Source organism: Dromiciops gliroides, chromosome 2 (genome assembly GCF_019393635.1).
Source record: "Dromiciops gliroides isolate mDroGli1 chromosome 2, mDroGli1.pri, whole genome shotgun sequence".
Taxonomy (NCBI): domain Eukaryota; kingdom Metazoa; phylum Chordata; class Mammalia; order Microbiotheria; family Microbiotheriidae; genus Dromiciops; species Dromiciops gliroides.
In genome coordinates, this window is record NC_057862.1 from 90,809,777 (window position 1) to 90,824,711 (window position 14,935).

General features: G+C 37.1%; 1 protein-coding gene across 5 annotated transcripts in view; it reads right to left on the bottom strand.

Moving 5' to 3' along the window:
- Positions 1 to 3,727: 3,727 nt before the first annotated feature.
- The window catches only part of LOC122742449 (SEC23 interacting protein), a 39,602-nt gene continuing 28,394 nt past the window's right edge, over positions 3,728 to 14,935 (bottom strand). For 3 of the 5 annotated variants that reach the window (XM_043986699.1, XM_043986700.1, XM_043986697.1), the window contains 6 exons: positions 10,254 to 10,409; positions 9,761 to 9,863; positions 8,944 to 9,129; positions 8,150 to 8,312; positions 7,599 to 7,697; positions 3,728 to 4,825 (listed from right to left, as the gene is read on the bottom strand). In XM_043986699.1, coding sequence (XP_043842634.1) covers positions 7,616 to 7,697; positions 8,150 to 8,312; positions 8,944 to 9,129; positions 9,761 to 9,863; positions 10,254 to 10,409 — 690 coding nt within the window. In that variant the 3' untranslated portion in view covers positions 3,728 to 4,825; positions 7,599 to 7,615. Of the gene's footprint in view, positions 4,826 to 7,598; positions 7,698 to 8,149; positions 8,487 to 8,943; positions 9,130 to 9,760; positions 9,864 to 10,253; positions 10,410 to 14,935 lie in introns of those variants that run through there. The other 2 variants (XM_043986698.1, XM_043986701.1) reach the window with 2 other exon arrangements.

Consider the following 14,935-nt stretch of genomic DNA (forward strand, 5'->3'; position numbering starts at 1 on the left):
CCATGAAGGTTATGGACTCATTCTCACAATATTTTTCAAAGCATAAAATACATAGGATTACAAAGGAAACCATTTATATTTAAATACAGTTATCAATTTTTTTTAAATAAACAAGTTTGCTGACCCTAGGTTAAGAGGTTAGAAGAACAAAATGAGATATATGATCTCAAAAAAAAAGTAGCCTTGATTTGTTCTGCTTGTCTATAAATATTTGTTAAAAGAAAAGACTTCAACAAACAAACAAAAAAGACTTCAACTTGAGGGTAGACAAGGAAAGTTGTTTACTACGTAGTAATGACATTTTTAAAGACCATCAATAAAATATTTTGTTAATACATTATCAATGTATTTAACAAAAAAAACACTACTCAACAAGTTATTTTCTTATACAATCCTCTTCCATCTTGAAATGTTCGTTGATAATTAAGAACACACACACACACAAATTCAACCAATAATAAAAATTTAGCAATTATATTCGTAGGCTTTTTCAGGGGTTTGGGATATAATTCATCTAGGCCGGGGGACTTGAACTCACTTAAGACAACCAGGTTATCTTCTCACTATCTCCTCAATTATCTGGACTTTCAATTCCCATGAACCATTTGTTCACTTTCTCTCCTTGGTAAAGAAAACATTAGCAAACATGAGCAGTTCACCTTCTCTGTCCCCTCACCTAGCTTAGGCTACAGTTCTATTCTAGATTTGGTTCTTCCTATTTTTTTACAGCATAGCTAAAAATATACTTTTTTACCCAACCCCCTTAACATCATCCTTAGGAATTCAAAGTCTCATTCCCAAGATGCCTTCGTTGTTATGAGACCTTGGAAGGAAGGAAACAAGCACTTATTAACACCTACTATGTGCCAGGCACCATGCTAGGTGCTTTACAAATATTTAACCCTCACAACCACTCTGGGAGGGAGGTGCTACATTACTACAATTAAGAAAACTGAAGCAGACAGAAGTTAAGCGACTTGCCCAAGTTAGCATCAGCTCTCTCTTCCTGACTACAGGCCCAGTGTTTCTGTTCAACATGCCAGCTCACTGGCACCCTGGAAGAAATTGAAGCTGTGTGATAGGATACTCAACTGAACTGCAGTTGATCCCACAGAGTTATCAGAAAGCAGCTGGCACTCCCCAAAGCATTTTGCTCTATTCCCAGAAAACACGACTTGAATTACTTTAGATTCTTGGGTTGAGAACTCAACTGGTACAAAACACATTCAACTGTCAAGATGGCAGCAGGTCGCTTTAAGAAGTGAAACTTGTGCTGTATGTTCAACACATGTTGCGTACTCAAAAAAATGTAAGGACTATCAAGTCTTTGGAGTTTGTGCATAGGCTTTTATCTCTGAAGAGAAGAACAAGAGAAATATCAGTTCTTTCTGACCTTTTGGTCTTAATGCTTTTCCTACAGGACATTGCTGTTCTTTTGTATTTATTGTATTTATCCTTTTAAAATATGAGTTCATGTAATTACCTTAATCTCTAGATAACCTCCTTGATAAGATCATTTATAATACCTTTGGAACTCTCCCATACCTGTTAAGATGAGTTACCTTTGGGGCAGCTAGATGACGCAGTGGAAGCACCAGCCCTGGATTCAGGAGTACCTGAGTTCAAATCTGGCCTCAGACACTTGACACTTACTAGCTGTGTGACCCTGGGCAAGTCACTTAACCCCAATTGCCTCACAAACCCCCCCCCCAAAACAAAACAAACAAAAAAAAAGTTACCTTTGAGTCATAATTCTTTGAAATCTACTCTCGAAGTCCAGGGCACTCAATAAACTATGCCAGCTTCTTTTCACCTCATCTCAGTTGCTTCAGTATACTTCGTACAGGAAGCTAACCACCATTAATCAGCCAGTAACATTCCCTGCTGCAGCTTCTTCCTCACCAAGTCCAGATTGCAACCCTGAGGAAAGTGTTTCCTGCCTAAATGTTCAGGATTATACTTCTTTCCTCTTTCTCATCTTTCTCCCCAAAGCTCCTTGACACAGGTTTGGATTTCCCTCTGCCTCAACTGAGTCTTTTTATTTTCCATCTTGTCAAGAAATAATTTGTTCTATAGGGAGATGGCGCTAAGAGAACCAGTACTAAAGTTGGAATTGGCGGACAACACTGCAGAGGGCCTCTTCTGGATCTTTTCTAATGGTTTTTGGTACCATTTAGAAAAGGAAATATGAAAAAGGACCCATCCACTGGGGTAGTGAAAAGAATAAGGAGGCAGTCATGTCTCTGTACTCTTCTGGAGTCAGACCACATCTAGAAGGGCATGCTTACTTCTGGGCATAAAATTTTACAAAGGACATTTGAGAACACTGAAATGGCAACTAGTCTCCTAGGCTTCAAGAGATCATACTATAGTGTGGGTCAAAAGTCCCAATGTTTTAACAACTTTCTGAAAATTATTTTTTTTATTTTTCACCATTTACAAGATTGGATTTTTCACACATAATATCAATACACTTCTTATATACACTGTATATGATGTTATGATATTGTAAATCAAAAACAAAAAATAAAGGAGTTATGGAATATTGAGACCACTTGGTGACTTTTGGCCCACCCTATATAAGGTTCTGTTAAAAGAACTTGGACTGTTTAGCCTTGGAAAGACATGGAGGAGACAAGACATTATGGCTGTCTAGAAGTATCTACAACAAGGAAAAGATCAGACTTGTTCTGCTCAACCCAAGAAAACAAGATTAGTAACAATGGATATGTGGCATCGGGACCCTAAACCTGTCTTATTTTGTTGTGCTTCTGTAGAGACTGACATCTCTGCAAAAGCCTGTAGGTACATTCAATGTAGCTAACTTCAAGAAACTAGAAAGAAAAGTGTTTCCATGGGAAAGAATGCCATTTCTAGGCAGGACAATGGAAAGAGCCTGGAACATTACAATCAAAACTTGGGTTCTGGTACACAGGACCTAAACACTCATCTTCTTTGTGTTTTCTTGTCGAGGCACTGCACTGCTCCTCCCCACCCATATGTGTCTTCCAACTCTGTACCAAGCTCAATTTATCCTTTGTCCTCTCAAGCAAGTAGAAAGACTTAGAACTGGCCCGTCATATTCCACATAGTTAGAACACAGCTGTCTGCTTGTGGGTCTGTGGTCAAGGAATAAATATTGGATACCCATGTAATTAAAAATGCCTTGGCTAAAAAAAAGTACTGAATTTATTCTTTGACGGGTAAAAGTAACAGAGAGACAAATTTAAGCATAAAGAAAAAAAATCCCTAGCTACAGGAAAGGAGAACTGGCTACATTGTGAAACAATAACTTCTACCTCACTAGAAGTCTCTGAACTGCTATGACCTCTGTTCTCTATGTTGTAGAATTACTATTCAGGAATGGATTGAAGATGACCCCCCCCCCCCCCCGCCCAGCTTCAATAATACTGACCCTGTGGGAAGAAGCAGGCTGCAATTCCAGCTCTAACTAGCCAAGTGATTTCACAAGTTATTTTACTTTTCTTGGCCTCAGTGGTCTGAAAAGGTTTTCACCTAGGCGATGTCTAAAATCCCTTCCAACTTTAAAACTGTATCATCTATGTCTATGATATGTGGTTATAAACATAATTATACAATGAACATGTTATACGCACGGATATGCTAATATATACTTACTCTCACAATATTAGCAGGTATGCATCATAGAAACTAAAAGCATACTGACTGAAAAACCAAGGAACAAAAACACCAAGAGATACATCAGTTTGCTGCAAAAATGCAGGTAGAATTCTTTTATTTGTGCTAATCAGAATATATACACACACACAATGTGTATCATACAGCAATTTCCTCCCCCCCAAAATCACCATGTTCCATGAGTTATGTAAATAGTGCAAAATGCTTCTACTGCGTAACAAAAGAAGAGAGTTAGCATTAGGAAAAGATTTAGATCATTTGAATCAAAAAGGTAAAACTGAAAGAAATATTAAAGAGCCATCCTTCATAGACTATTAGCTTTATATTTTAGAAGTGACACATTTCATACTTTGCAACACACTTTGGTAAAAAAGGAAACTTATCTGGCCAAAACCCACTTTGGTTTTCACATTATTTGGAACATTAGAAGCCAGAATACAGCATCAGCTTTCTAAGATGACAAAATGGGAAAATGTTCTCATTTTCTGTTCCTGGCCTCTATTTATCTTCACAAATAAAGATACACGTGCTATGGCAGCTCTCATACCTCTTTAGAAGAGCATGAGAGCATTTACCTCCAAAAGCATCTCTGCTCTGCATCATAAGGCCTGAGATCCTTCTTAGACTATAAATGAATTTTGTTACTTACTTTTAGCAAATACAGATGACCCTGCATTCAAGCAGCTCAAAGCTAAAATTCACATTTTAAGTGGAATATGAATTATTCAGAAAAAATATTACTATAGTTTCTCAAGTAGTCCTTACTTTAATAAGGACATCCTGCCTTGATAAAAAAAAAATACAAGTTTACCAACCCTCTCACAGTAGTTTGCTAGGGATTAGAAATAACAGTCTGCATGCTACAAACCTATTTTCATTGATCACCTCAATTTGACAACTGTACAATTAAAATGATTTGAGAAAATTAAAACTGCATCATTTGTTATAATATGCAGATATATTTTCCCAACTCCATTTTGTAAAATGTGGTATTGATGGTGTTGGGTTTTGTTTCATTGTGTCTGTTTATGGTTTTGTTTTTTTTAACAAAATCTTGTATCTCAGAATTGTAAAATGAACAATTGATGAAACTGTTTCCTGTCATCTTTCACCAAGGTAATTGTAGGAATTCCTTTTAGAAATTTCTCAGCACCATAGGAACGTTCTGTAAAAAAGAAATTTGTTTTAAAAATCAGTGAACTTTCCATATTTAGAATAACGATATAGTCAAATAGCGTTGCTTCCTAAAAAATAAAGAGAAGGAAAGAAGCCTCTATTAAGCATCTATTATATGCCAAGATCTATACTAAATGCTTTACAAATATAATCAAAGCAAAGGAAACTCAGAGTTCACAATACAAATTCTATAACTTGCTTAAGAAAACAAATCTAAGCCTATGCCCTTATACTGCCTACCCAATTTGTGGGGGCATCCTAACAAATATTCTATGAACTTAGCTGAACTTTATTATATGTTAAAGCTTCATAACAAAATAGAGAAAAAGACATTTAAAAATCTATAATTTATGAATAATTCTAAAGATACTTATCTTTAGACTACAACTAAAGGTGCCTATGAAACATAAGCTTAAGGAACTAAAAATGTATTGACTTGTACATGAATGAGCTAGTTACACAAATGAATATATATATTTTTAGTGAGGGAATTGGGGTTAAGTGACTTGCCCAGGGTCACACAGCTAGTAAGTGGTAAGTGTCTGAGGCCGGATTTGAACTCAGGCACTCCTGAATCCAGGGCCGGTGCTCTATCCACTGAGCCACCTAGCTGCCCCCAAATGAATATTTTTAAATCATTTTGATAGTTTGTTTAAATTTTACTACTACTAAAATTGATCTGATAAGTTGCATAACATAATGGCCAGAGAGCCAGTCTCAGAGTCAGAAGGACCTAGATTTGAGTCCTGACTGACTCACACTGGCCAAAACTTTCAATTCCCTAGGTAATTAAGACTACAAGATACAAAGAAATTGCTGCGCTATAATACTAGAGAATTCCTTACTGGGAATTCCCTACACTAATGAAATCACAGATACAGATCAAAACTATCCCCCATTCCTTACAAAATGAGATAAAATTTTTTGTATGAACTATCACACTGCTAAGGAAATGAGGTTCAAAATTTTTTGTTTCAGATTAAATAACAAAGCTATCAAATTCCAGGACATTTCTTCAGAGATAAAAACTTTAGATAATTCAATAAAACAGCTTCCACATTTTAATTTCAAATCTAAGACTGTGAATCCTTCTGATATTACATTTCAATAATTGGAATACTACCATCTGTCTGAAAAAGAAAAAGTAAACAATGGTAGGTAAAGATTAAAAAAATAGCTCTTTTGGGGGGCAGCTAGGTGGTACAGTGGATAGAGCACCAGCCCTGGAGTCAGGAGTACCTGAGTTCAAATCTGGCCTCAGACACTTAACACTTACTAGCTGTGTGACCTTGGGCAAGTCACTTAACCCCAATTACCTCACAAAAAAAAAAAAAATATATATATATATATATATATATATATATATATAGGGGCAGCTAGGTGGCGCAGCAGATAAAGTACCAGCCCTGGATTCAGAAGGACCTGAGTTCAAATCCAGCCTCAGACACTTACTAGCTGTGTGACCCTGGGCAAGTCACTTAACCCCAATTGCCTCACTTAAAAAAAAATAGCTCTTTTGCCCAAATAATTCTAAATATCAAATTTGGTCAAATTGACTAAAACAGTTGGTCAGTACAGCAGTAAAGATCACTCTGACAGGCAGAATAATATTTGCAAGTACTTGCCAATTACACAGTTATATAAATGGATTACAGTGATTACACAAAAATTAGTTGCAATATTCCAGGAACTGCTACCATCTAATTAGGCACAATATACTTCTCACATAAGAAATGCTATTAAAAACATAATAAAATAGCAACCATCAGTAGTTTATAGTATCTGTGACAATTTAGGCTCCCTGTAGAAAACCACTATTAAAAGAAAACTTACACAAGTAGCACAATCAACAATCAACCTCAAACTCTATTTTCTGAACATTAGTATTCTGAACTGTTAAGAGTAGAAAGAAGGCTAATTTGTTTTAATATTATAGTACCATGGGGCAGTTAGGTGGCACAGTAAAAAAAAAGCACCAGCCCTGGGTTCAGGAGGACCTGAGTTCAAATCTGGCCTCAGACACTTAATACTTACTGTGTGACTTTGGGCAAGTCACTTAACCCTCATTTCCCCAGCCAAAAAAAAATTATAATACCACTAGGATGCCTAACATACAAAAATTGCATCTAGCATTATATAGATAAGCACATTTGGGAATTTCCACTAAGCAATTAGGATGGGATATTCAAGGTTAATATCAAATATTCTGTATTATATATAATTCTTTGAATACCCATCTTAATGTAGTTCTAAATGAGCTCAAGGAATATTTATGCAACAGAATATGGTAGAGTGTCTGATGTGAAAAATTAGTTTGTTGGTAGAAAACAAAGTTAGAATTCTGTATGCAACAATGGTCAATATTTTGCATTTAACTCTACAAAGATAGTTCTACTACCTTTATATTTTTAAAAGGAATATTTACACACATATGACACAGGTGAAAATTATCTGAATTAATGATACATTTTAAGAGTCTCCATATGTCTGACACATACACTGAGACACTGCTACAAATCTGGGAAATTCGAGAAACTTAGGATAAAGGCACTAAGTTTTACACAGAGAAAGAAACATTTTATAGCAATATTAATGCACAGCATGATTCAGGGAAGTTATAAAACACTTCCTTCTCTGCTAACTATTGAACAGGATAGAGAAAATAATAAGGAAAAAATATCTTGATATCATCTCCAAGAAAACATTCAAAGATGTAAGTATTTCAGTTCACAGTTTATATAATTTGCAAGAAAATTACATACTAGGAACTGTAGTTTCATTAGTGCTGGGGCTGCTCAGGGCTGATGTTCATTGTTCGATAAATTTCTTTAAGTAGTAACAGAGCAGTATCTTCAGATTCCCTATAAAAAAGACAAATTTACTTCAGAAAAAAAGACAATGGAAGATAAACACAGATTACCAAGACTGTTTAACATAGGAATTGTCCAACAGGAGGGAAGAAATTGTTATATGTCCTGGTTATATTTCTTAATGGACACAAGAGATGACTTTTCAGGGCTTCTTTCATTTCTATTCTGTAGAAAAGTATGGAAGTATGTAAAAGTATGTAAAAAATACTAACAAAGACCTTGAGGCAAAGGGAAATTATATGCTGCCACCTAGTGCATAACAAAAAAAAGGAAATAAAACTCAATGGCAACATAAGTACAAAAACACAAAAACTTCAAGTGCTAAGTTTGTTTTAAACAACACAAAGTCACGCAATTTTCTTCCTCATAAATAATGAAAATGACTTTAAAATACAAATGTTAAAGACAACTAGTAACTAAAAAATTACAATGAGAATTCTTACCAGTAACATAAGTGACTCTGAAGAGCGAAAAGATATTCATTAAAACTTTCTATTGGCTTTTCTTGTAGAACGTAGTCAATACGGCGGCCTCCATTTAACATTCCAACCTTTCCTAAGAAGTCCTCATCCTTGGAAAAATCTGGACTTTCAACAATCTTTTCTGCTAGAATTCAAACCATTTCAACATAAAAGTCAATCACTCAATCATTATCCTTTGACTTTAGCTGACTTTCAGGACTCAAAGAGAAATGATGCTTGACACGACACCCGCAGCAACCTGGGGAGCTACCAGGCTGACTCCTCATTCTTCCAAAGGGCCTGGGGAAGTTAGGACAGGCTACACAAAGAGAAGAGGAGAAACAGCCAACCAGCTGACAGAAGTTGTGAAGAAAAGGGGTGAGGGAGCATTGCAGAAAAGAAAGGAGATAGAATTAGAATCAGAGAAATCCAAAATTATCATGGTACAATGACCTGACATTGCAGTTATCTACATCACAATTAAACAAGTTGTTACATGTCTCAAAGAAGACGTCTTTAAATACCTTTTCAAAATTCTAGTACTCATTTCTGACTTTCTCCTCTAGGTTCGTGCTATTCTGCAAGATTAAAAATTGCACGGTAATAAGAAAGAGAGAAAAGAGAACTTGGATGCTGAAATTTCCTATTTTGAGAAGAAGGCAGCTTTCTCTACACAAAGACATCTTAGTTTTCAACAATAAGGACAGTAACTGAACATTTCCAAATGTTACATTATGTTAGAGAAAATGCCTTTAATAGGGAAATGTCAAATTTACCTTCTACTACTTGCTTTTCTTCTTCTTCTTTGATCTGACTAGCTACCTTCTCCAATTCTTCTTGTAACTGAGTGGAAGAGGTGTGAGCACGTGCAAATTCATTTAATATCTGCCAGGCACTTTTCAAAGAGCTTATAACACCTTGTTTCAAATCAGATCCCATACGAGAGAGACTTTCTTTCAGCTCTAAATAAAATCAAAACGACACCAATCTAAGACATTTATAACAAAAATCCCAAGCTATTGAAAGTCAGATTTTTCAGTGTGTTGATGGGTTTTGATGAATTTTTTCTCTTCATCTTTTTAAAATAAATGTTTGGTCAGGATTAGTTGTCTGGGAAGGTTAAGGGAAGGGATACGGGGGAAAATACAGGTGATATTAAACCGAATAGACCAATTTAAAAAAATGTAATTAAGGACAAAAATAAACCTCTAGAGAACCTAAAGAAAACAAATTATTTCTCAAATTTCAATTGAATTTAGTTTCTCATGCAAGCACACTGTTCAACATTTCCAATTACATGCTTGAAAATCCTTATTTTTTACCCTATGAAATTTAAGTGAATAAATCTGACCAAGATTCTGAGTAAAAATCTCTTTACAGGAACAAAATAAAAATCTATTATAGACTTTGCCATCATGTTCCCTCTCAAGATCACATTTTCAACCTCTCCACTCCTATAATCATTAATATAAGCTCTTCAAGAGTAGAAATGTTGTTCACTATTTCTCTTCCATTTCCCCAAACAAGTATTGTATCTGACAGTCAGAAAAGAGTAAATATCAACATTAAATCTTATTGTGATTTTAGTTTTACCTAGGTGAAGTCTTTTTCTGCCTTTGTGATGTGGAATGAGAACTGGTTTTATATCCAAATCTGGAATGATCATAGGTTCTAATCGATATGCCACAGGATCAAGCTATAAATAAAAGAGTGAAGAATTACTGAAAAATAATTTATTCACCTTTAATTACACACCTTACTTGGGTGAAAAAAAAAAAAGAGTACCTAAGCAACTTTCTGAAAAGACCAGACCCATCAATTCTTATAGTTAACATTCATAAAAATGTCTTAATTAATAAGCCAAAATAATTTGTGCAAATAAAATCTTTTTTTTTTCCAAAGAGACTAAAGACGGTCAAAAAGCTACATGGAAGACATTTCACCAAAGCTTTAGTACGCAAAAATAGCGTACCTTACTAACAAATCTAGATTACTAGCAACCCTGGTAAAAACCATGAGAATCTACATATAAAAACAGCATGTTCTTCCTCTTTTCTCCAAATAAGAGTAAATTAAATTGACTCACTGGATGGTAAATATTGAAGAATCCTTTGCAAGTAGGAAGCCTGTAATTCTCATCTATCCTATCCACTCCACGTACAGTGAGAAAGACACCAATCGGCGATCCCAAGGCAAAGAAAATCTCTGGCTCAAAGTCTAATGAGTTGTAAACCACAGAAACCTAATCAGAATTAAATGGGAGGGGAGAAGAATGAGTTTTTCATTGTCTCATAATACAATTTCAAAATACACAATCCATTGAAATAAACAATTAAACCACAGCAAAGCATTATTACAGGTCTGCATGTGCAATATGGCTATAGTAGCATTGTACATAGTACCTATAATAATTGTCATTAGCTATAATTACTGTCTTATTAAGAGACCTACTAAATTAAAAGTCAATTTAAAACAAAACACATCAAGTGCTTACCGGGTAAAAACAAATATTGGTTGGTTGTGGAGAAGATATGAAGTTTATAATAAGACACAGCAGATACACTCATAATGTTTACAGTCTGGTAGTTGTAGTAGATACCCATAACTATATTCAAATCTATCTATGATCTCCCCAACGTGGATATTCTCCCCAAAGATGCAGACTACAAGCTATGCAGTGCCTCTTCTTCCTGCAGGATTCTTGTTCACGTCCCAGGTTCAAATCCTGACTCTGCTTCTTAACACCTTTATGACATTTTCCCTCTCCGAACTTAAGTTTCCTCATCTGTAAAATGAGGGAGTTGGACTAAAGGACCTCTGAGGCCCCTTCCAGCTCTTAAATGCATAACTTCATGATTCTACGTCCTCCCATAAGTCTACCATCAAGAGTTCACCCAATGAGCTGGGGGAATCCCTTGCTTTTCCTAGACATCAAAAGGTGATCAATGGAGCTCTAACTAAAATAAGCTATCAGCTAACCATAATACTTAATAACACATAAATGCATTGGGAAAGTTTAAAACAAAGTGATATATATATATATCAGGCAAGGCCTTCCATGGAGGAGTTATAATTGGAGCTATATTTTTTTTTCAAATTTTAAGGAACTTTAATTAATGAAAGTAGTTATACAATATATTTTAAAGGATAGGTGGGAATCCAACAAGAAGAAATAAGGAATCACTCCAGACACAGGACGTGGCAAAAGGGCACAAACGGGGAAAAACAGTTTATGTTGGAGGGCAGTTACTGTTTCTGTTTCACATGAACACAGAATAAATGAAATATCCTTTAAAAACAAGCTGAGGAAGTAGGTTGGTATCAGTTTATAAAAGGTCTTCAAAGCCAACTAAAAGAGTTTAGACACAGTGTAGAAACCTATTTTAAAACCTCCTTTTTGGGGCAGCTAGATGACATAGTGGATAGAGCACCGGCCCTGGAGTCAGGAGTACCTGAGTTCAAATCCGGCCTCAGACACTTAACATTCACTAGCTGTGTGACCCTGGGCAAGTCACTTAACCCCAATTGCCTCACTAAAACAAAAAACAAAAAACAACAACAAAAGAAAAAAAAAACCCTTTTTTAGTTTCTCTAGAAATATTTTTAAAAATAATATTCTTCTGGGAGCAGCTAGGTGGCACAGTGAATAAAGCACTGGCCCTGGATTCAGGAGGACCTGAGTTCAAATCCAGTGTCAGAAACTTGACACTAGCTGTGTGACCCTGGGCAAGTCATTTAACCCTCACTGCCCTGCCCCCAAAAAAATTCCTCTAATCTAAAAGACTTTCCCACATTTTTCCCATCTCCCTCCCCTGCCAACACTACTCCCCCCCCCACCCTCTTAACCTCCACCACCACCACCACTCTCCCCCCCATACACACACACACACACACATACACACACAGAAAGGTGGATAGTAGGTTAAGAACCAAAGGCCCTTCTTAAGGAACTGATTAGAGGGGTAACCAAACTTAGTACAATAAATACCTCTCGTCTAGGTAAGAATATTGCCTTCCGGGGGTGGAGCCAAGATGGCAGAGAAAAGGCAATGAGCTCCCGAACTCAAGACATGATCGCTCCAAAAAACATCCAAATAATGCCATAGAAAAATGCCCGGAGCAGCAAAATTCACAGAAGAATGTGCTGAAATCATCTTCTAACTAAGAACAGCTTGGAAGGTCAGAAGGAGGGAGATACTGTGCTGAGACAGGAGTTGAGCCCAACCCCACAGACACCCTGACACAGATCCAGTCCCAGGAGGGCCTCACCAGAGAAGGAGACCCCCAGAGCCTCTGAATCAGCTGCAGTGCCAGTGTTGTCTGGAACTAAGCTCACAGTCTGGTGAGTGGGCCGAGCCCTGGGCAGGGGGGAGACTACAGGGGTCTATGCTGGTGCTGAGGCAGAACTTGGATTTTTCACCCCTGCTGAGAACCAGGAGGAAGGCTTGAGTTAACAGTGACCCAGGTGAGGAGGGGCACAGGCTTGCTGGAGCTGACAACCACAACACACAAAGCTGGTTGATTGGCAAGTTGGTCTGGGGTCATCTAAGGACCAGGGAACAGGACAGGTGAGTGAAGAACCCTGATCCTCCTTAAATCATACCACCTAGGACTTCTTAAGCTTGGGATACTGCAGCCTGGAAACAGTGCACCACTTTAAGGAGCTAAAACTCTAGTAAAAGAAAGGCAAGATGAGCAGACAGAGAAAGGTAAGGACCATAGAAAGTTTCTTCAGTAACAAGGAAGACCAAGGGGTACCCTCAGAGCAAGATGTCAACATCAGGGCCCCTATATCTAAAGCTTCCAAGAAAAATATGAATTGGTCTCAGGTCATAGAGCTGCTCAAAAAGGACTGTGAAGATAAAGTTAGAGAGGTAGAGGAAAAAATGGAAAGAGAAATGAGGGTGATGCAGGAAAGACATGAGAAAAAAGTCAACAGCTTGAAAAGTCAAATTGGCCAAATGGTAAAGGAGGTACAAAAGCTCTCTGGTGAAAATAATTGCCTAAGAATGAGGATTGAACAAATGGAAGCCAGTAACTTTATGAGAAACCAAGACACAATAAAGCAAATCCAAATTAATAAAAAAAATAGAGGGCAATGTGAAATATCTTCTGGGAAAAACTGCTGACCTAGAAAATAGGTCCAGGAGAGATAATTTGAAAATTATTGGTCTACCTGAAAACCATGATCAAGGAAAGAGCTTAGACACCATCTTCCAAGATATCCTCAGGGAAAACTGCCCTGAAATTCTAGAAGAAGAAGCTAAAATAGAAATTGAAAGAATCCACCAATAACCTCCAGAAAGAGATCCCAAAAGGAAAACTCTTAGGAATATTATAGCTAAATTCCAGAGCTCTCAGGTCAAGGAGAAAATATTGTAAGCTGCCAAAAAGAAAGAATTCAAGTACTGTGGAGCCCCAGTCAGTATAGCACAAGATCTAGCAGCTTCTACATTAAAGGACCGGAGGGCATGGAATATGATATTTCAGAGGGCAAAGGAAATGGGATTACAACCAAGAATCACCTACCCAGCAAAAGTCAGCATAATCTTTCAGCGGAAAAAATGGGACTTCAATGAAAAAGACGACTTTCAGATATTTGTGATGAAAAGACCTGAACTGAATGGAAAATTTGACTTTCAAATACAAGACTCCAGAGAACCATAAAAAATTAGAGCTGGGGTCGTACAGTAGGAGACTGTCTCATGTCTGAGGCCAGGTTTTGGCTGGGATCCCCCTGGGTCCAGGGGTGATGCTTTGTCCACTGTGTCACTTAGCTAAGTGATGACATCTTTAGGGTTAAATTGAGGGGTGAAGGGAATTCACTGGGGGAGGGGGAAGGGAAGAGCAGAAGTGAAATCCTACATAAAAGTAACAGGAAAAGGCTTATGGAGTGGGGGAAGAGATGGGAGAGAAGGGCAGTAAATGAATTTTACACTCATCAGAATTGGCTCAAAGACCTCAATCTCATTAGAATTGGCTCAGGGAGGGAATAATGTACACACTCAATTGGGTGGAGTAATCTCTATAACCCTGCAGGAAAATAGGAGGGGAAGGGGATAAAGAGAGAGGGGCAAAAGAAGGAAGGGCAGAGTGGGGAAGGGGACAGAAACAAATTCCTTTTGAAGAGTGATAGGATGAAAGAAGATGGATAATAGAATAAATATCATTGGGAAGGGAATAGGATGGAAGGGAAACAGTTAACAATAGTAATCATGAAAAAGAGAAAAGGGGGGGAAATTGTACAAAAATATTTATAGCAACTCTTGTTGGAGGCTAAAAATTGAGAATCAAGGGAATGTCCATCAATTGAGGAATGATGGAAAAAGCTGTGCTATATGATTGTAGTGGAATGGTCTTGGGCTACAGGAAATGACAAACAGGATGATCCCTGGAAAGACTAATGAACATCGATGTATAGTGAAGTGAGCAGAGCTGGGAGGACATTGTGCATAGTGACAGCAGTATTGTTCAATGAGCAATTGTGAATGACTTAACTACTCTCAGCAGTGCAATGATCCAAGACAATCCCAAGGAACTAATGAGGAAGCTTACTATGCACCCCTATAGAAAGAACTGATAAAAAGAACACTTGTGGATTGTATATATATATAACCTGGTTGTGATCTTGTGGAGGGGGGATGGAAAGGGAGGGAGGGAGGGAGGGAGAAAAATTTGGAACTCTAAATCTTATGAAAATGAATGTTGAAAACTACCTTTACATGTAACTGGAAAATAAAATAAATGTTTGTTGCTGGAAAAATAAAA